Raw genomic sequence first — 23,287 nt, forward strand, 5'->3', positions numbered from 1 at the left:
GGAGAAATTTAGAATTCAACAGAGGAGGACTAAGGGTTTAATTAAGAGGGGGAAAATAGAGTAAGAGAGGAAGCTAGTAGGGAACATAAAAACTGGCTGCAAAAGCTTCTATAAATATGTGAAGAAAAAAAGATTAGTGAAGACAAACGTAGGTCCCTTGCTATCTGAATCAGGTGAATTTATAATGGGGAACAAATGAACCAATACTTCGGTTCTGTCTTCACGAAGAAAGACACAAATAACCTTCCGAATGTACTAGGGGACAGTGGGTCTAGTGAGAAGGAGGAACTGAAGGAATCCTTATTAGGTGGGAAATTGTGTTAGGGAAATTGATGGGATTGAAGGCTGATAAATCCCGGGACCTGATAGTCTGTATCCCAGAGTAGTTAAGGAAGTGGCCCTAGAAATAGTGGATGCATTGGTGATCATTTTCCAATAGTCTATTGACTCTGGATCAGTTCCTATGGACTGGAGGGTAGCTAATGTAACACCACTTTTTAAAAAAGGAGGGAAAGAGAAAACGGGTCATTATAGACTGGTTAGCCTGACATCAGTAATGGGAAAATGTTGGAATCAATCATTAAGGATGAAATAGCAGCGCATTTGGAAAGCAGTGACAGGATCGGACCAAGTCAGCATGGATTTATGAAAGGGAAATCATGCTTGACAAATCTGCTGGAATTTTTTGAGGATGTAACGAGCAGAGTGGACAAGGGAGAATCAGTGGATGTGGTGTATTTGGACTTTCAAAAGGCTTTTGACAAGGTCCCGCACAAGAGATTGGTGTGCAAAATCAAAGCACATGGTATTGTGGCTAATGTACTGACGTGGATAGAGAACTGGTTGGCAGACAGGAAGCTGAGAGTCGGGATAAACGGGTCCTTTTCAGAATGGCAGGCAGTGACCAGTGGAGTGCCGCAGGGCTCAGTGCTGGGACCCCAGCTCTTTACAATATACATTAACAATTTAGAGGAAGGAATTGAGCGTAATATCTCCAAGTTTGCTGATGACACTAAACTGGCTGGCGGTGTGAGCTGTGAAGAGGACGCTAAGAGGCTGCAGGCTGACTTGAATAGGTTAGGTGAGTGGGCAAATGCATGGCAGATGCAGTATAATGTAGATAAATGTGAGGTTATCCATTTTGGGGGCAAAAACACGAAGGCAGCATATTATCCGAATGGCGGCAGATTAGGAAAAGGGGAGGTGCAATGAGACCTGGGTGTCATGGTTCATCAGTCACTGAAAGTGGGCATGCAGGTACAGCAAGCGGTAAAGAAGGCAAATGGTATGTTGGCCTTCATAGCTAGGGGATTTGAGAATAGGAGCAGGGAGGTCTTACTGCAGTTGTACACAGCCTTAGTGAGGCCTCACCTGGAATATTGTGTTCAGTTTTGGTCTCCTAATCTGAGGAAGGACGTTCTTGCTATTGAGGGTGTGCAGCGAAGGTTCACCAGACTGATTCCAGGGATGGCTGGGCTGTCATATGAGGAGAGACTCGATCAACTGGGCCTTTATTCACTGGAGTTTAGAAGGATGAGAGGGGATCTCATAGAAACGTATAAGATTCTGATGGGACTGGTCAGGTTAGATGCGGGAAGAATGTTCCCGATGTTGGGGAAGTCTAGAACCAGGGGACATAGCCTTAGGATAAGGGGTAGGCTATTTAGGATTGAGATGAGGAGAAACTTCTTCACTCAGAGAGTTATTAACCCGTGGAATTCCCTGCCGCAGAGAGTTGTTGATGCCAGTTCATTGGATATATTCAAGAGGGAGTTAGATATGGCCCTTACGGCTAAGGGGATCAAGGGGTATGGAGAAAAAGCAGGAAAACGGTACTGAAGGAATGATCAGCCATGATCTTATTGAATGGCGGTGAAGGCTCGAAGGGCCGAATGGCCTACTCTTGCACCTATTTTCTATGTTTCTATGCAAAAACCTTTCTCGGCAGTTTCTACTTTCTCCCGAGTCACATTCCAGCCAAAAATAAACTGAATACAAACACGTTCTGTTCCCCAAAAACTTTCCAGCCAAACTTGCTCCAACAAAATCTGCATAATCACATTCTCTATCCAAAAAAGTTCTAACTAATTCATTCTCGCAAAAAACACTCTTTGAGATCCTGCCGCCACGATAGCTGCCCATTCATCCCAAATGTACTACTTTAAATACATTTTGATCATAATAATTATGTAAAGGTTTCAACAATTCAGAAAAAAATTAGACTCTATTTTCTTCTAGTTGCTCCAACAATTTCCCCATCGCAACCCAGCTGGCCTCATGAACATTGGATTCACCATCTCCAAATGCTTCAGAGCCTAGCCCACCCGAATGAGGCCCGACACTCCGAGTCAGGTTACCACACTGCAACTCCTACAACCCAGCAGCCACCTCATGTAACAAAGAGCACAATTACATTGTGAGGCTGATGCACTATAATCATGCAACCAGATTACAGTTGTCTTGGGCATGCCCCTGCAATAGTGTTCGTAGGAATGCCAGGATTTTGACCCAGCGACGATCGTTAAGTACAAAATAAATATAAATTAAAGCAATGGAAGGAATCGCAAAAAGATAATTACATTGACTGCATGCCGAAAACTGGGGATTGCAAACTAAATATCAAAGGAGAAATTTCAAAATGATAATATAGAGTGCAAACAAAAAGGGAAATAATGAAGTGATAAAATAAGAGTATTAATACTTTGTTTAAGATTGTAGAATTATATTTAATATTTTTTCCGTAAGCAGTAACAACTTGCTCATGGGTTGATTGGCCTAGAAATCAGCTAACCCTGTCAGAAACTGAATCAGGCGCACACTGATACTCCAAGATTGAGCTTGTGATCTTTCTACTCTTCTGTGCCATGTATTGGGGGTACTTGGATATTGAATGTAGAACTTTCAACGTGGAAAATGTCCCATGGTACTTCATAGAAACATAAGGAAACAAATGGATGCTGAGCCAAAGGAAGTATTAGGAGGGCTGACCAAAAGACTGGTCAAGGAGCTGGATTTTAAAGAAGGTCTAAAGGAGGACAGAGAAGTGCAGAGGTAGGTGGGTTTATGGAAGGAATTCCAGAGCATGGGGCCCAGGTGGCTGTAAGCACGGCTGCCAATTGTGGAGTGAAGGGAGGGGGATGCATAAGGGGCCAGAGTCAGATGATCTCAGGGAGACTTTGGAAGGGGAAGGGGTTCCGAGAGCTGGAGAATGTTATAGAGATAGTGAGGGGTGAGGCCACAGAAGCACTTGAACATGAGGTTGAAAATCCTTATTTTGAGGGTTTGACGCACCAGGCGCCAATTTAGGTCAACCAGGACAGGGGTAATGGGTGAGCAGGACTTGGTGCGGGATAAGATATGGGCAGCAGAGTTTTGGATGAGCTGAAGTTTATGGAGGGTGGAGGATGGGAGGCCGACCAGGAGAGAATTGCAATACAGGTGGCTGAATCTGAAGGTGACAAAGGATTTCAGCATCAAATGAATGGAGGCAGGGGTGAAGCCAGGCGATATTACAGAGGTGGAAGTGGATGTTTTTTTGGAGAATATGCAGTGTCAGAAGCTCAGCTCAGGGTCAAATAGGATCCAGAGGTTGTGAATAGTCTGGGAGGGCCAAAGATGATGGTTTCAGTCTTCCCAATGTTCAGCCGAATGAAATGATGGCTCATCCAATTCTGGATTTCAGACAAGCAACCTAACAAGACAGTCAGAGGTGAGAGAGATGGTGGAGAGATAGAGCTGGGTATCATTAGCGTACGTGTGGAAGTTGACACCATGTCAGTGGATGATGTTATAAAGGGGCAGCGCATAGATGAGGAAGAAGAGCAGACAAAGGATGGGTCCTTGGCAGACCCCAGAGATAACAATACAGGGGTAGAAAGACAACATTAATAGAAATGCTGTGGCTACAATCGGATAGAGAAGAGTGGAAACAAGCAGAGGTAGTTCAACAGAGCAGGGCAATGGAAGAAAGGCATTAGGTGAGCATGGTGTAGGTGATCATGTCAAAGGCTGCAGAGAGGTTGAGGAGGGATAATGCACCAAGGACACCAATGGGAAATGATAAGATATATAGAGGGTGTGGAATGGTACTCAATGAGAAACAACAGTATATATATACCATACTCAATCAAGAATGTGAGGATAGAAGATATTCAGTAATGAATGATGAGGTATATAGATGATATCTGATAGGAGATATAAATGGTGAATGGTGGAACATATAGAGGACACCCAATGTGGTTGAATTACTACCCATGAACGCAGGGATAGAACTTGGATATGTGTCCCCACATAATGGGTTTCTGTATTTAGTTTTGCAACTGGGTAAGGTTTCTCACAGGAAGGGAGGGAAAATCACTCATTCTGAACTATTCTCCGATGTGGGGATAAAAATACCAATAATAACCAAATCAGAATTGGCAATTTTTAAAAATTCATTCATGGGATGTGGGCATCACTGGCAAGGCCAGCATTTATTGCCCGTCCCCAATTGCCTTTTGAGAAGGTGGTGGTGAGCCGCCTTCTTGAATTGCTGCAGTCTGTGTGGTGAAGGTACTCCCACAGTGCTGTTACGGAGGCAGTTCCGGGATTTTGATTCAGCGGCGATGAAGGAACGGTGATATACTTCCAAGTCAGGATGGTGGGGAACTGTTTAGGGCGGAGGAGCGGCAAGAGATCGTGGCGGAGGTGTGACAGATGAGGGTACAGGGCCCAGAAGAGCCGAGGGCCCAGGGGCAGTATGCGCACTGCGATATATGTGCACGCTAGGTCCGTGCAGCAGAGCAGGTCTCCAGTCGTCTTGGTTAATCCTTGCCACTGGACCAAGACCTAGATCTGTCAAGCCCATGTGGTGGTTGGAGTGCAACAGTCACCACACATTAAAAAATTTCACGCACAGGCATCTTCCACCCCCTCAATTGGAGTTCAGGAATGGAACATCGGGTCCTTCATCGAAACATCTGTGAACTCGTAGAAGCAAGTCGTCCTCGTTCGAGGGACCGCCTATGATGATGGTGGGGAACTTGGAGGTGATGGTGTTTCCATGCGCCTGCTGCCCTTGTCCTTCTAGGTAGTAGAGGTCGTGGGTTTGGGCCAAAGAAGCTCTGCCAAGTTGCTGCAGTGCGTCTTGTAGATGGTACACACTGCATCTTGTAGGTGGTACACACTGCAGCCATGGTGTGATGGAGGGAGTGAATGTTTAAGGTGGTGGATGGGGTGTTAATCAAGCAGGCTGCTTTGTCCTGGATGGTGTCGAGCAACTTGAGTGTTGTTGCAGCTGCTCTCATCCAGGCAAGTGGAGAGTATTTCATCACACTCCTGACCTGTGCCTTGTAGATAGTGGAAAGGTTTTGGGGAGTCAGGAGGTGAGACACTCACTGCAGAATACCCAGACTCTGACCGCTCTTGTTTCCACAATATTTATGTGACTGGTCCAGTTACGTTTCAGGTCAATGGTGACCCCCAGGATGTTGATGGTGGGGGATTCAGCAATGGTAATGACGTTGAATGTCAAGGGGAGGGAGGGGGTTAGACTCTTGCTTGTTGGAGATAGTTATTGCATGGCACTTGTGTGGCGCGAATGTTACTTGCCACCTATCAGCCCAAGCCTGAATGTCATATATATATTCTCAAAGCTAAGGCTGGTTCCCGATACTTACATCTCCAGATTATTAGTCCAGGCCTCTGGATTACTAGTCCAGTGACATAACCACTATACTACTGTTCCCGGTAACAGCAAACTAATCAAAGTTCTCTTGTTTCTCCTGTGCTAATACCAGGACCAGCCTTATTTGAGAACATACAAGAACAGTAATTTTACCTACCCAAATAACTCTGGGCAGCTGACTTCAGTAGCCCCTGGGAGCATCGAGACCACAACTGTTCCATCGCACAAGGTTGGTGATAAATACAGTCTTATATTGTTTCAGCAAAATGGCACTTTGAAGATTAAACTTAATCACCTTTAATTCCTTTGCATGCAGTGTGGGTTTCTGAACTGAAAATCGGGCAGAGTGCCAAGTAGGGTGATGATTCACTATCGCCCTGTTCTATTGTCCAAGGCAAATATGTACGCTGTAATGTTTTTCCTTAGGATAGCTTGGTCCTTCTTGTTAGTGTCAGCTATCTCAGTGTTCTGCAACACCTACAGCAGCCCAGCGATAGAATATTGGATCCCTATTTGGCAGGTTGCACAGAAAATCCGTCTCTTGTTCCCAGCCTCAGTACAGTTGCAACCCACATAAACTAGTAGAGTTGAAGAAGGGGAACGGAATAGACCATCCTCATCAACATTGGAAAGACACAGCTCGGCTGTCAGTTCTTTATAGGATTGTGGCTGGAGCAACAGCAGTCTATCGTTGACTGGCATTAAGTCAAACTTGTATGTTTGTGCCAGGAACTTAACAGCTGGTGGAACTGGGGGTTTCTCCCAATTGTCCACTGTAACGTCACTGGAAGGTCTGTGGAAACCCTGGAGAAACAGCATGAATACTGCTCCAGTCACAAAAGGACAGCAATAACCTCTGAGTGCATGTGCAGTAGATCTGTTCCCTGATCTCGACCAATCCCTTTTGTTTTGCTTCCCCGTCTTTCTCTACCAATTTTCCCCCTCCCCCTCTTTCTTAAAAGCATTGCAGGAGAGTCAAAACATTTTCAAACATTGCAGATGCAAATGGCTCATAAAATTGTTCATTTTAAGAGTGGAGCTTCTGGTGGCTTAGGCTTGACATCTAACAAAGTAAAAGGTTTGGATAGCAGGTCGTGTCGAGGCCGAAACTGCAATTGCAGTGCAGTACTGTTGGGATCACTGCTGTTTTGGTGCGGCGCACACCTACGTTCCATGTAGCTAACCTCGCCTGAAAATGCATGGTCAACTCAGCAAAGTATTGTTGTCGCACACATGGCTCAGTGCACGCCTTGCTGACAATACTTAGGGGGTGGGGAGTACAATATTGGGTACCAGCAGTTAGTAAATAGTTGCTGGCTGCCCTTAAAGAGCTGGTCTGAAATGGTTTGGTTGAAATGGCCCTATTAGAATATAAGAACATAAGAATTAGGAACAGGAGTAGGCCATCGAGCCCCTCGAACCTGCTCCGCCATTCAACAAGATCATGGCTGATCTGGCCGTGGACTCAGTTCCACTTACCCGCCCGCTCTCCATAACCCTTAATTCTCTTATTGGTTAAAAATCTATCTATCTGTGATTTGAATACATTCAATGAGCTAGCCTCAACTGCTTCCTTGGGCAGAGAATTCCACAGATTCACAACCCTCTGGGAGAAGAAATTCCTTCTCAACTCGGTTTTAAATTGGCTCCCCCGTATTTTGAGGCTGTGCCCCTTAGTTCTAGTCTCCCCGACCAGTGGAAACAACCTCTCTGCCTCTATCTTGTCCATCCCTTTCATTATTTTAAATGTTTCTATAAGATTACCCCTCATCCTTCTGAACTCCAACGAGTAAAGACCCAGTCTACTCAATCTATCATCATAAGGTAACCCCCTCATCTCCGGAATCAGCTTAGTGAATCGTCTCTGTACCCCCTCCAAAGCTAGTATATCCTTCTTTAAGTAAGGTGACCAAAACTGCACGCAGTACTCCAGATGCGGCCTCACCAATACCCTGTACAGTTGCAGCAGGACCTCCCTGCTTTTGTATTCCATCCCTCTCGCAATGAAGGCCAACATTCCATTCGCCTTCCTAATTACCTGCTGCACCTGCAAACTAACTTTTTTGGGATTCATGCACAAGGAATTTTAGTGCCCAAAAAAAAAACCAAAAAAGAAAAACACAAAAAAAAAAACAAAAAAAAAAAGGGGGGGGAAAAAAAAAGGGGCCTTGTAAATGTCTGGAGTGTCACCCAGGTCGGGTGGCACCGTTTAATGTTTTTATGTTTTGCAGGTAAACTCAAAAGAGTTTCATGCACAAGGACCCCCAGGTCCCTCTGCATCGCAGCATGTTGTAATTTCTCCCCATTCAAATAATATTCCCTTTTACTGTTTTTTTTTTCCAAGGTGGATGACCTCACATTTTCCGACATTGTATTCCATCTGCCAAACCTTAGCCCATTCGCTTAACCTATCTAAATCTCTTTGCAGCCTCTCTGTGTCCTCTACACAACCCGGTTTCCCACTAATCTTTGTGTCATCTGCAAATTTTGTTACACTACACTCTGTCCCCTCTTCCAGGTCATCTATGTATATTGTAAACAGTTGTGGTCCCAGCACCGATCCCTGTGACACACCACTAACCACCGATTTCCAACCCGAAAAGGACCCATTTATCCCGACTCTCTGCTTTCTGTCAGCTAGCCAATTCTCTATCCATGCTAATACATTTCCTCTGACTCCACGTACCTTTATCTTCTGCAGTAACCTTTTGTGTGGCACCTTATCGAATGCCTTTTGGAAATCTAAATACACCACATCCATCAGTACACCTCTATCCACCATGCTCGTTATATCCTCAAAGAATTCCAGTAAATTAGTTAAACATGATTTCCCCTTCATGAATCCACGTTGCGTCTGCTTGATTGCACTATTCCTATCCAGATGTCCCGCTATTTCTTCCTTAATGATAGCTTTGAGCATTTTCCCCACTACAGATGTTAAACTAACCGGCCTATAGTTAACTGCCTTTTGTCTGCCCCCTTTTTTAAACAGAGGCGTTACATTAGCTGCTTTCCAATCCGCTGGTACCTCCACAGAGTCCAGAGAATTTTGGTAGATTATAATGAATGCATCTGCTCTAACTTCCGCCATCTCTTTTAATACCCTGGGATGCATTTCATCAGGGCCAGGGGACTTGTCTACCTTGAGTCTCATTAGCCTGTCCAGCACTACTTCCCTAGTGATAGTGATTATCTCAAGGTCCTCCCTTCCCACATTCCCGTGACCAGCAATTTTTGGCATGGTTTTTGTGTCTTCCACTGTGAAGACTGAAGCAAAATAATTGTTTAAGGTCTCAGCCATTTCCACATTTCCCATTATTAAATCCCCCTTCTCATCTTCTAAGGGACCAACATTTACTTTAGTCACTCTTTTCTGTTTTATATATCGGTAAAAGCTTTTACTATCTGTTTTTATGTTTTGCGCAAGTTTACTTTCGTAATCTATCTTTCCTTTCTTTATTGCTTTCTTAGTCATTCTTTACTGTTGTTTAAAATTTTCCCAATCTTCCAGTTTCCCACTAACCTTGGCCACCTTATACGCATTGGTTTTTAATTTGAAACGCTCCTTTATTTCCTTGGTTATCCACGGCTGGTTATCCCTTCTCTTACCACCCTTCTTTTTCACTGGAAGATATTTTTGTTGAGCACTATGAAAGAGCTCTTTAAAAGTCCTCCACTGTTCCTCAATTGTGCCACCGTTTAGTCTGTGTTTCCAGTCTACTTTAGCCAACTCTGCCCTCATCCCACTGTAGTCCCCTTTGTTTAAGCATAGTACGCTCGTTTGAGACACTAATTCCTCACTCTCAATCTGTATTACAAATTCAACCATACTGTGATCACTCATTCCGAGAGGATCTTTTACTTGGAGATTGTTTATTATTCCTGTCTCATTACACAGGACCAGATCTAAGATAGCTTGCACCCTTGTAGGTTATGTTACATACTGTTCTAAGAAACAATCCCGTATGCATTCTATGAATTCCTCCTCCAGGCTACCCTGTGCGATTTGATTTGACCAATCGATATGTCGGTTAAAATTCCCCATGATTACTGCCGTTCTTTTTCACATGCCTCCATTATTCCCTTGATTATTGCCCGCCCCACCGTGAAGTTATTATTTGGGGGCCTATAAACTATGCCCTCCAGTGACTTTTTCCCCTTACTATCTCTAATCTCCACCCACAATGATTCAACATTTTGTTCATTAGAGCCAATATCATCTCTCACAACTGCCCTGATATCATCCTTTATTAACAGAGCTACCCCATCTCCTTTCCCATCTTGTCTATCTTTCCGAATTGTCAGATACCCCTGTATGTTTAATTCCCAGTCTTGGCCACCCTGCAACCACGTTTCTGTAATCATACCCATTTGTAATGATTTGTGCCGTCAACTCATTTACTTTATTTCGAATGCTGCGTGCCTTTAGGTAGAGTGTTTTAATACTAGTTTTTAAACCATGATTTTTAGTTTTGATCCCTCCTGCAGCCCCTTTATATTCATACATATTGTCCCTTCCTATCACCTTGTGGTTTACACTTACCCCAGTGCTACTCTGCTCTGTTGCCTCCTGCCTTTTGCATTCTTTCTTGGGGTCCTGTTCATCTGAGCTCTCACCTGCTCTAACTAGCTCAGAGCCCTCTCCTGGGTTCCGAATACTCCTCGCATTGAGGCACCGAGCTTTCATGCTTGCCTTTTTATTACACTTTGACCTTTTAGAATTTTGCTGTACAGTGGCCCTTTTTGTTTTTTGCCTTGGGTTTCTCTGCCCTTCACTTTTACTCATCTCCTTTCTGTCTTTTGCTTCTGTCTCCATTTTGTTTCCCTCTGTCTCCCTGCATTGGTTCCCATCCCCCTGCCACATTAGTTTAACTCCTCCCCAACAGCACTAGCAAACACTCCCCCTCAGACATTGGTTCCGGTCCTGCCCAGGTGCAAACCGTCCGGTTTGTGCTGGTCTCACCTCCCCCAGAACCGGTTCCAATGCCCCAGGAATTTGAATCCCTCCCTGCTGCACCACTGCTCAAACCACCTGCGCCATCCTGCGATTCCTACTCTAACTAGCACATGGCACTGGTAGCAATCCCGAGATTACTACTTTTGAGGTCCTACGTTTTAATTCAGCTCCTAGCTCCTTAAATTCATCTTGTAGGACCTCATCCCTTTTTTTACCTGTATCGTTGGTACCAATGTGCACCACGACAACTGGCTGTTCACCCTCCCTTTTCAGAATGCCCTGCACCCACTCCGAGACATCCTTGACCCTTGCACCAGGGAGGCAACATACCATCCTGGAGTCTCGGTTGCGGCTGCAGAAACGCCTGTCTATTCCCCTTACAATTGAATCTCCTATCACTATCGCTCTCCCACTCTTTTTCCTGCCCTCCTGTGCAGCAGAGCCAGCCACGGTGCCATGAACTTGGCTGCTGCTGCCCTCCCCTGATGAATGTATTATGGAGCAAAAGGCTGGAAACAAAAGGTTTTGCAAGAGCCACAGGGTAGTGCAGGTGCTATTAGTGGATGAATGCTTAATGTGTTCTCATGACATTCCTCTGTCTGCTATTTCAATGGAGGTATCATAAATAGTTTAAAACCTCCATTGAATGGAATGTCATTTAAGTGCATTAATTATCCACACTAATATCATCAACAGTACTTTCTAGCTTTATTATTCCCCTGTTTTAAAAAATGCTATTTTATAGGATAAAATCTGCTTTTCAGATTAATTTTCTTATTTAACAGATACATCCTACATTTGCCAATAGATATTTAATTGCAGAAAAGGACATTAGTACAAAAGACTAAACTTTTATTTTGTCCTTTTGTGATTCCAGCCGTCAGTACCACACGTGTCCTTACAAACAACTCCCTCCATCACCAGAACCACAGAAAAGCCAGATGAGGTTGGTCGTAACAATATTGATTGAGGAAGGGGAAATGGTCGGGGGGGCGGCGGGGGAAGACAAGTGGATTCATAACTCCAGACATCATTCTTTAGCCCATATTTGCTAAGCCATCTTCTACTGAAAACATTTGTTGGTTTAGTTTGATAGCAGTCTCAACACTGGATCAGAGAGCGAGGGGGGAATCAATCTCTTCCTGAGGTTTCTAATGGCTAATATTGGAGTGAGATACTGTATGGACTGTCATAGAAATTTACAGCATGGATGGAGGCCATTTCTGCCCATCGTGTTCGCACCGGCCGACAAAGAGCTATCCAGCCTAATCCCACTTTCCAGCTCTTGGTCCATAGCCTTGTATGTTACGACACTTCAAATGCATATCCAAGTAGTTTTTAAAAGTGGTGAGGGTTTCTGCCTCTACCATCAGTACTATGATGGTGTCCTCTGGGTAACATGTCAATGTAGCAGCCTGAATATCAGTGAAATAATGGTTCAGGGTGAATCAACCCTCCTCAACCTAATCCCACAAGAAAGGCCCAGAATTTCCTCAGAGCTGCCGTAACTTCGGCGGAACTGTGGCAGAAACCTGGTTTCCTCAATCTCGTGCGTTTTTCCTCGATTATTTGCACACCTTGCACGCAAGGCGTGCAAATAATCGAGGAAAAACGCTTAGCTCATTAACGTAGCTCCACCCCCATTAAAAGACGAGAGAACAGGAGTTTCCTGCATTTATGCCAGTTCTGAATGGGCCCAAATTTCCCCAGGAGTTGCTCCATTTTGCAACTTGATTTTTTTCTCGAGTATCTTTTTAGTTGCAATTCTGGCCTTTAATTTGCGCCAGTGTAAGTGAGTTAGTTAGGTTTTTTTTTAAGTTTCGTTTTTTTTTCAAAAGGGGGCGTTCCCAACCACTTACGCCTGTTTTGGCCATTTTAGCGAGTTTGGCCAGCAAATAGTTGCTCCAAACTAACTTAGGCCAGCATATGTTGCCACTTCTGTCCGCACAGAAAAACCTTGCCGAGAGTTAAGGAATCGGTGCAAGTAACTATATTTAAAGCACCACCAAGCACCAAACAAAGCACAAAAAGTAATAAGTGTTCAATAAAAAATAAAGAACTGAAGTAAATAATTAAATTAACAAATAAAGAACTGAAGTAAATCCTACCTTCAACTAAACTCGGCAGCGGCTGGCCGTATGGGAGTCCCTTCGGCCTGGGATGGGGAGAGAGAACGCGCATCTGAACGGGGGGGGGGGGGGGGGGGGGGGGGGGCGGGAAGGGAGGGAGAAGGCTCAATGCGGCAGGCTGGCGGGGGGGGGCCTGTTGTTGGGGGTGATGGGTGGTGAACGCGGCATCTTAACGGGCGGGGAGGAGAGATTTTTGAGATAGAGACACACACTGGCACAAAATGTATTTGATTTGGTCAACAAAATAACGCCATGAATCGATATTGGATTGGTGCCAGCAGCTGTTGGGTGTTTGCCTTGGTTCGTTCAAAGTTTGCTTTTCTGGCCTCAGCCAGCTTGATAATTCAGCTCGAGCCAGGTCCCCATCTGCCTCGCCCCCTCTTGGCCTGTTCCTTCACTTTCACACGCTGCATGAAGCTGTCCCCGCTCTCTGAATGCTTCATGTGCCCCACACGCACATTAACCCCATTGCCGAGCATCTCCTGCCTTTGACTTGCTGGTTGACAATAATGCCTTCGGCAAGTTATGCTGCAAAATTCCCAACCTTGTCATAAAATATTCAAGATACCTTAAATCAAAGCGTGCGCCCACATTTTGGCACAGCCACTGAAATAATGCTGCTAGGGCCATTGGGGGCCTGCTCACACGAACGCGGCATCCGGGGAGCCCATTCAGCCTGGGCTAGGGGCAGCGTGCTTCAGGCCTCTCCCACACAGCCTGCAGAGATTCGGGCTGCGAGGAGCTACTGCACATGTGCGCACATTGCAGAGGCCCTGGCACTGTTTTCAGCGCTGGGACCTGGCTCCGCCCTCCATGCATTCTGCTGTGCTGCGCTAAGGGCCTGGATCGACCGGACTGTGGGGAGAATACGAAGGTAAATAATAGGCGCCGTTTCCGTTCTAAAAAGTCAGCGCACCACACGGAGGTGCGCTGTTCTAACCCTGGGGGCAAACTTGGGCCCTATGTTCTGGTGTTTAATAGCGATTTTTCTTTTTAGCTTTTTACAATTTATCCTCACGGAGACCGGTGCTGTATTTTTTATATCTGTGAATGATGGTTTATGACATCAGAATCGGTTGCATTAAAAAGGAAATAGCTTCCGCAGTCGTCTTTTCCTAAACACGCTGCGCTTAATGTGTATAAATGATGGTTTGATGGCTTCAAACCTTAATTGTCCATAGATCAATAAGATAAAGAGCGACTTAAAGAAGGAAGTTGGCGCATGTTTTCCTTGGCCCCCGATTGTATACACTGATTTCCGCTTGTTTTTAATGCTCTGGCGTATGCTAATGAGATTCTCAGGAAATCTTTGTGCATGAAATCCTTGTGCATGAAACACCAAAAGTGAGTATGCAGGTACAGCAAGTAATCAGGAAGGCAAATGGAATGTTGGTCTTTATTGCAAGGGGGATAGAGTATAAAAGCAGAGAAGTCCTGCTACAACTGTACAGGGTATTGGTGAGGCCACATCTAGAGTACTGAGTACAGTTTTGGTCTCCGTATTTAAAGAAGGATTGGAGGCTGTTCAGAGAAGGTTCACTAGGTTGATTTCGGAGATGACTTATGAGGATAGGTTGAGTAAGTTGGGCCTATACACATTGGAGTTCAGAAGAATGAGAGATGATCTTATCGAAACATATAAGATAATGAGGGGGCTAGACAAGATGGCTACAGAGAGGATATTTCCACTCATAGGGGAAACTAAAACGAGGAGACGTAGTCTCAGAATAAGGAGCTGCCCATTTAAAACTGAAATGAGGAGAAATGTATTCTCTCAGGATTGTAATCTCTGCCCCAGAGAGCTGTGGAGGCTGGGTCATTGTAAAGGAGTAAAGGGTTATGGGGAGCGGGCAGGGAAGTGGAGCTGAGTCCATGATCAGATCAGCCAGGATCTTATTAAATGGCGGAGCAGGCTCGAGGGGCCAAATGGCCCACTCCTGCTCCTATTTCTTATGTTCTTATGTTCTTGCCATAAATAGCCATTGGCAAGATCGGTGTGGAAATCGGTGTAAATTTCAGCACAATCTCGATGTAAATCGGATTGAGGAAATTCCGGTCCAATTGTTGGCACATTGAAAAACTATGGAAAAATATTCTCTACTTATTCATAACCAGATAAGAATGTGTTGAATTTTGAGCCTATGATCCTTTACAGGTCTTTGGGAGTGAGTTACTTTGCAAAGACAGAGCTCCATCAGATGTTATTCCAAACTCAGGTAACTTTAGATTATTTAACGTGTTTAAACCTTCCATTATTAAGCCTCCCTATTACGCACACCATTGCCTGGCTAGGTGAGTAGACCTGCTCCCAGGCTGCTCTTTATCTGAACACTAGAAGTGCTCATATCTAAGTTGGCTTGGCCTCCCATTATTCCTTTCCAAGTGGTGAAGTGCTCTCTTATATTTTTGGTTGATCAGATTTATTGAATTTAATGTGACACAAATGTTGGGACTAGTGTTTTGTAATGGCTCTCAGCCCATCTGTACTCTCAATAAATATTTATGACTGTTTTTTACCTGACTTTTTTTCAGTTCATTCTCTGCGGCCAGCTGATGTGAAAGTTATTGGAGCAGTGGGAGACTCTCTGACGGTTTGTGTAGTGTTTGAGTCTCTATTGTCAAACGTTTTTTTAAAAGGGCAAATTACAAAATCTGTGCATCAATAATTAATAATCTTAATCACCATAGGCAGTCCCTCGAAACGAGGATGACTTGCTTCCACGCCAAAAAAGGGACGAGTTCACAGGTGTTTCAATGATGGACCCAATATTCCAAATCCCGAACTACATCTTGAAGGGTGGAAGATGCCTGCGCGTGGATTTTTTAACGTGTGGTGGCTGTTGCACACCAGCCACCATACAGGCTCGACAGAGCTAGGTCTTGGTCCAATGGCAAGGATTACCCAAGACGACTGGAGACCATATATAATAACAGAGGGTCAGGGTTATTAATTACACTGACACTGGTATGTGCACCACAGTTATCAATCGACAGTCACCTGTTATTTATGTATTTATAACCACGGTGAATCAGGATTTTTTAAATTGCAGAGGTAGCAAAATAGATATTGAACGTATAACAAATTGTAAAACGTTAAAGCTGCGATTTTCTGACATTGTGGGGATAATTACACCTCCTTACCCGATTTACACAACCGCCCAATTTACACACCCGCCCGATTCACACACCCCTCCCGATTTACACACATGGCCGACTTACACGCCCACCCGATTTACACACCCCGCCCGATTTACACACCCCGCCCGATTTACACCCACCGCCCGATTTACACACCTGCCTGATTTACACACCCGCCCAATTTACATACCTCGGCTAGTCAACACACCCGCCCATTTTACACTCCCCACCCGATTTACACACCTCGCCCGATTTACATCCACTGCCCGATTTACACACCTCGCCCGATTTACACACCTCGCCCGATTTACACCCCCGTCCGATTTACACACCCCACCCGATTTACACCCCTCGCCCGATTTACACCCTCCGCCTGCTTTACATGACCCGTCCGCTTTACACACCTGCCTGATTTATCCCGTCCGATTTACACACCCGCCCGATTTACATACGCGTCCGAATTACACGACCGCCCGATTTACACACCTGCCTGATTCACACACCCACTCGATTTACACACACCAGCCCGATTTACACACATCAGCCCGATTTACACCCCTTGTCCGATTTACACCCCCCGCCCGATTTACACCCCGCCCAAATTACACACCACACTCGATTTACACACTCACCCGATTTACAAAACCTGCCTGATTTACACACCCGCCCGATTTACACACCCGCCCGATTTACACACCAGCCCGATTTGCACAGCCGTCCGATTTACACACCAGCCCGATTTGCACAGCCGTCCGATTTACACACCAGATCGATTTACACAGCCGTCCGATTTGCACAGCCGTCCGATTTACACAGCCGTCCGATTTACACACCAGCCCGATTTACACAGCCGTCCAATTTACACAGCCGTCCGATTTACACAGCCGTCCGATTTACACACCAGCCCGATTTACACACCAGCCCGATTTACACACCAGCCCGATTTGCACAGCCGTCCGATTTATACAGCCGTCCGATTTACACAGCCGTCCGATTTACACAGCCGTCCGATTTGCACAGCCGTCTGATTTACACACCAGCCCGATTTGCACCCACCGTCCGATTTACACACCCACTGCCCGATTTACACATCCCACCCGATTTCCACCTCCAGCTCGATTTCCACCTCTCGCCCGACTTACACACCTGCCCGATTTACACACCAGCCCGATTTACACACCAGCCCAATTTGCACAGCCGTCCGATTTACACAGTCGTCCGATTTACACACCAGCCCGATTTACACACCAGCCCGATTTACACACCAGCCCGATTTGCACAGCCGTCCGATTTACACAGCCGTCCGATTTACACACCAGCCCGATTTACACACCAGCCCGATTTACACAGCCGTCCGATTTACACACCAGCCCGATTTGCACAGCCGTCCGATTTATACAGCCGTCCGATTTACACAGCCGTCCGATTTACACAGCCGTCCGATTTACACAGCCGTCCGATTTGCACAGCCGTCTGATTTACACACCAGCCCGATTTGCACCCACCGTCCGATTTACACACCCACTGCCCGATTTACACATCCCACCCGATTTCCACCTCCAGCTCGATTTCCACCTCTCGCCCGACTTACACACCTGCCCGATTTACACACCAGCCCGATTTACACACCAGCCCAATTTGCACAGCCGTCCGATTTACACAGCCGTCCGATTTACACACCAGCCCGATTTACACACCAGCCCGATTTACACACCAGCCCGATTTGCACAGCCGTCCGATTTACACAGCCGTCCGATTTACACACCAGCCCGATTTACACACCAGCCCGATTTACACAGCCGTCCGATTTACACACCAGCCCGATTTACACACCAGCCCGATTTACACAGCCGTCCGATTTACACACCCACTGCCCGATTTACACATCCCACCCGATTTCCAACTCCCGCTCGATTTCCACCTCTTGCCCGACTTACACAATTGCCCGATTTACACACCAGCCCGATTTACCCCCCGCCCGATTTACCCCCACCCGATTTACACACCCACCCGATTTACACACCCGCCCGATTCACACACCCGCCCGATTCACATCCCCGCCTGATTTACACCCCGCCCGGTTTCCACCCCACCCGATTTACCCTCCCGTCTAATTGGCACACTGGCCCGATTTACACACCCCTCCGATTTACACACCCGCCTGATTTACAAACCCGCCTGCTTTACACCCCCGCCTGAGTTAACCCAACCCACCCGATTTACACACTTGCCTGATTTACACACATGTGCCCGATTTACAGACTCGCCCCATTTACACACCCGTTCCATTTGCACCCACGCTCGATTTACACCCACCGCCCGATTTACACACCCACTGGATTTATACTCTAATCCGATTTACATACCAGCCCAATTTACACCCTCCGCCCGATTTACACCCTCCGTCCGATTTAGACACCCGTCCGATTTAGACACCCGTCCGATTTAGACACCCGTCCGATTTAGACACCCGCCCGATTTACACCCCACGCTCGGTTGTACACATCCTGTCCGAATTACACCCTTGCCTAATTTACACTCACCGCCCGATTTACACACTCGCCTGATTTACACCCCCACACGATTTACACCCCTCGCCTATTTTACACCACCCCCGATTTACACCCCCCCGCCTGATTTACATCCCTTGCCCAATTTACACCCACGCCCGATTTACACACCCCATCCAATTTATACACCCACCCGATTTACACACATGCCTGATTTACACCCACTGCCCGATTTACACACCCACTGGATTTGCACTCTCATCCGATTTACATCCCCCGCCCGATTTACACCCTCCGCCCGATTTACACTCTCCACCCGATTTACACAACCACTGCCAGAATTACACACTTCGCCCGATTTACATCCTCACTCAATTTACACACCCGTCCGATTTACACACCCATCCGATTTACACCCCTCGCCTGATTTACATCCCTTGCCCAATTTACACCCACGCCCGATTTACACACCCCATCCGATTTATACACCCACCCGATTTACACACATGCCTGATTTACACCCACTGCCCGATTTACACACCCACTGGATTTGCACTCTCATCCGATTTACATCCCCCGCCCGATTTACACCCTCCGCCCGATTTACACTCTCCACCCGATTTACACAACCACTGCCAGAATTACACACTTCGCCCGATTTACATCCTCACTCAATTTACACACCCGTCCGATTTACACACCCATCCGATTTACACCCCTCGCCTGATTTACATCCCTTGCCCAATTTACACCCACGTCCGATTTACACACCCCATCCGATTTATACACTCACCTGATTTACACACTCGCTCGATTTACACACCCGTCCGATTTACACACACGTCCGATTTACACACCCGCCCGATTTACACCCCCCGCCCAATTTACACACCCACCCGATTTACACAACCACCAGATTTACAACACCAGCCCGATTTACACACCCGACCGATCAACTCCTACTGCCCGATTTACACACCCATCCGATTTACACCCCCTGCCTGATTTATACTCCACGCCTGATTTACACCCCCGCCTGATTTACACACCCTCCGATTTACGCACCCGCCCGATTTACACACCCGCCCGATTTACACACCCACCGGATTTACACCCCATCTGATTTACACATCAACCCAATTTACACCACTGCCCGATTTACACACTCCGCCTGATTTACACAGCCACCGCCCGATTTGCACTAACCGTCGGATTTACACACCTCGCCCGATTTACACACTCCGCCTGATTTACACACCCACTGCCCGATTTACACACCCCACCGATTTACAACCCTCGCCCAGTTTACACCACCAGCCCGATTTACACCACCAGCCCGATTTACATACCCGCCCGATTTACACGCCCCACCTGATTTACACACTCACCACCCTATTTACACACTCCACCTGATTTACACACCCGCCACCTGATTTTCACACCGTGCCGATTTACACCCCCACCCGATTTACGACCCCTCCGATTTACACCCCCTCCAATTTACACATCCACCCGGTTTACACACCTACCCAATTTACACCACCGCCCGATTTACACACCCAACGTCCGATTTACACACCCGCATGCTTTGCACACCCGTCCGATTTACACACCTGCCCGATTTACATGTTCCGCCTGATTTACACACTCCGTCTGGTTAACACGCCCACCGCCCGATTCACACACCCACCCGGTTTACACATCCACCCAATTTACATACCCCACCTGATTTACACACCCACCACCCGATTTGCATGACTCCTCCGATTTACACACCCGCCACCTGATTTACACACCCTGCCGATTTACACCCCCGCCCGATTTACACCCACCGCCGGATTTACAACCCCTCCGATTTACACCCCCTCCGATTTACACATCCACCCGGTTTACACACTCACCCAATTTACACCACCGCCCGATTTACACACCCTACCTGATTTACACACCCAACGTCCGATTTACACACCCGCACGCGTTGCACACCCGTCCGATTTACACACCTGCCCGATTTACATGTCCCGCCCGATTTACACACTCCGTCTGGTTCACACGCCCGCCGCCCGATTTACACACCCACCCGGTTTACACATCCACCCAATTTACATACCCCACCTGATTTATACACACACCACCCGATATGCACGACCCCTCCGATTTACACACCCGCTCGATTTACACACCCGCCCGATTTACACACCCACCCGATTTACACCACCTGCCGATTTACACCCCCAGCCTGATTTTCACACCCGTCCGATTTACACCCCCCGCCTGATTTACAACCCCCACCTGATTTACATACCCGCCCGATTTACACACCCACCATTGGATTTACACACCCACCATTGGATTTACACACCCGCACGCTTTGCACACCCGCCTGATTTACACACCCCGCCTGATTTACACACCCACCACCCGATTTTCACTACCTGTCCGATTTATACACCCTACCTGATTTACACACCCTACCTGATTTACACACCCGCCGCCCGATTTACACACCCAGCCGATTTATACATCCCCCATCTGATTTGCACCCCCGCTCGATTTACACTACCTGCTCGATTTATACACCCGCCCGATTTACGCACTCCGCTGATTTACACCCCCTGCCTGATTAACTCCTCTCGTCCGATTTACACACCCGCCCGATTTACACACCCGTCCGATTTACACACCCACCGTCCAATTTACACCACACGTCTGATTTACACATCCACCCGATTTACATGCCCCGCCTGATTTACACACCCACCGCCCTATTTACAAGCCCGTCCGAATTATACACCCACCGCGTGATTTACACTACCCGTCGGATTTACACACACTGCCCGATTTACACACCCTGCCTGATTTACACACCCACCGCCTGATTTACATACCCCGCCTGATTTGCACACTGCCGCCCGATTTACACACCCTGCCGATTTACACATGCGCCCGATTTATACATCCCCCGCCCGATTTACACCCCCGCCCGATTTACACACCCACCGCCCGATTTACACACCCACCCGATTTACACCCATCGCCCGATTACCACCCCACGTACGATTTCCACCTCCCACTCGATTTACACAACCGCCCGATTTACCCCCCGCCCGATTTACCCCCCGCCCGATTTACCCCCCGCCCGATTTACACAACCGCCCGATTTACACACCCGTCCAATTTACACCCCCTACCCGATTTACACCCCGCCCGATTCACACACCTACCGTCCAATTTACACACTGTCCGATTTACACACCACCGGATTTGCATACCCGCCCGATTTACACACCCCGTCTGATTTACACACACACCGTCCGATTTACACACCCGCCCGATTCACACACCCGCCCGATTTATACACCCCCTGCCCGATTTACACCCCCCACCTGATTTACACCCCCCGCCTGATTTATACACACACCGCCCGATGTGCACACCCTGCCTGATTTACACACTCGCTCAATTTACACACCTGTCCGATTTACACACCCGTCCGATTTACACACCCGCCCGATTTACACCCCCCGCTCAATTCACACTTCCCATCTGATTTACACACCCGCCCAATTTACACACCCACCCGATTTACACAACCACCAGATTTACAACACCAGCCCTATTTACACACCCGACCGATCAACTCCTCCTGCCCGATTTACACACCCATCCGATTTACATCCCTGCCCGATTTACACTCCATACCTGATTTACACCCCCTCTGATTTACACATCAACCCAATTTACACCACTGCCCGATTTACACACTCCGCCTGATTTACACAGCCACCGCCCGATTTACACACCCCACCGATTTACAACCCTCGCCCAGTTTACACACCCGCCCGATTCACACCATCAGCCCGATTTACATACCCGCCCGATTTACACGCCCCACCTGATTTACACACACACCACCCTATTTACACACTCCGCCTGATTTACACACCCGCCACCTGATTTACACACCCTGCCGATTTACACCCCCACCCGATTTACGACCCCTCCGATTTACACCCCCTCCAATTTACACATCCACCTGGTTTACACACCCACCCAATTTACACCACCGCCCAATTTACACACCCAATGTCCGATTTCCCACCCGCACGCTTTGCACACCCGTCCGATTTACACATCCGCCCGATTTACATACCCCGCCTGATTTACACACCCACCACCCGATTTGCACGACTCCTCCGATTTACACACCCGCCACCTGATTTACACACCCTGCCGATTTACACCCCCGCCCGATTTACACCCACCGCCGGATTTACAACCCCTCCGATGTACACCCCCTCCGATTTACACATCCACCCGGTTTACACACTCACCCAATTTACACCACCGCCCGATTTACACACCCTACCTGATTTACACACCCAACGTCCGATTTACACACCCGCATGCGTTGCACACCTGTCCGATTTACACACCTGCCCGATTTACATGTCCCGCCTGATTTACACACTCCGTCTGGTTCACATGCCCGCCGCCCGATTTACACACCCACCTGGTTTACACATCCATCCAATTTACATACCCCACCTGATTTATACACCCACCACCCGATATGCACGACCCCTCCGATTTACACACCCGCTCGATTTACACACCCGCCCGATTTACACACCCACCCGATTTACACCACCTGCCGATTTACACCCCCAGCCTGATTTACACACACTGCCCGATTTACACCCCCTACTGATTTACATACCTACCCGATTTACACACCCACCCGATTTACACACCCACCGATTTACACCCCAGCCTGATTTTCACACCCGTCCGATTTACACCCCCGCCTGATTTACACCCCCCACCTGATTTAAAACCACCCTGCCCGATTTACATACCCGCCCGATTTACACACCCACCATTGGAT

At 47.2% G+C, this 23,287-nt stretch overlaps 1 protein-coding gene across 1 annotated transcript in view; it reads left to right on the plus strand.

The window, feature by feature from the left end:
• The window catches only part of plb1 (phospholipase B1), a 326,472-nt gene that overhangs the window by 156,100 nt on the left and 147,085 nt on the right, over positions 1-23,287 (plus strand). Inside the window, exons 34-36 of the mRNA XM_070884250.1 lie at positions 5,778-5,894; positions 14,907-14,967; positions 15,284-15,342. Of these exons, the coding sequence (XP_070740351.1) occupies positions 5,778-5,894; positions 14,907-14,967; positions 15,284-15,342 (237 nt within the window). The remainder of the gene's footprint in view (positions 1-5,777; positions 5,895-14,906; positions 14,968-15,283; positions 15,343-23,287) is intronic.

This window comes from Pristiophorus japonicus, chromosome 7, assembly GCF_044704955.1.
Source record: "Pristiophorus japonicus isolate sPriJap1 chromosome 7, sPriJap1.hap1, whole genome shotgun sequence".
Lineage (NCBI taxonomy): Eukaryota > Metazoa > Chordata > Chondrichthyes > Pristiophoridae > Pristiophorus > Pristiophorus japonicus.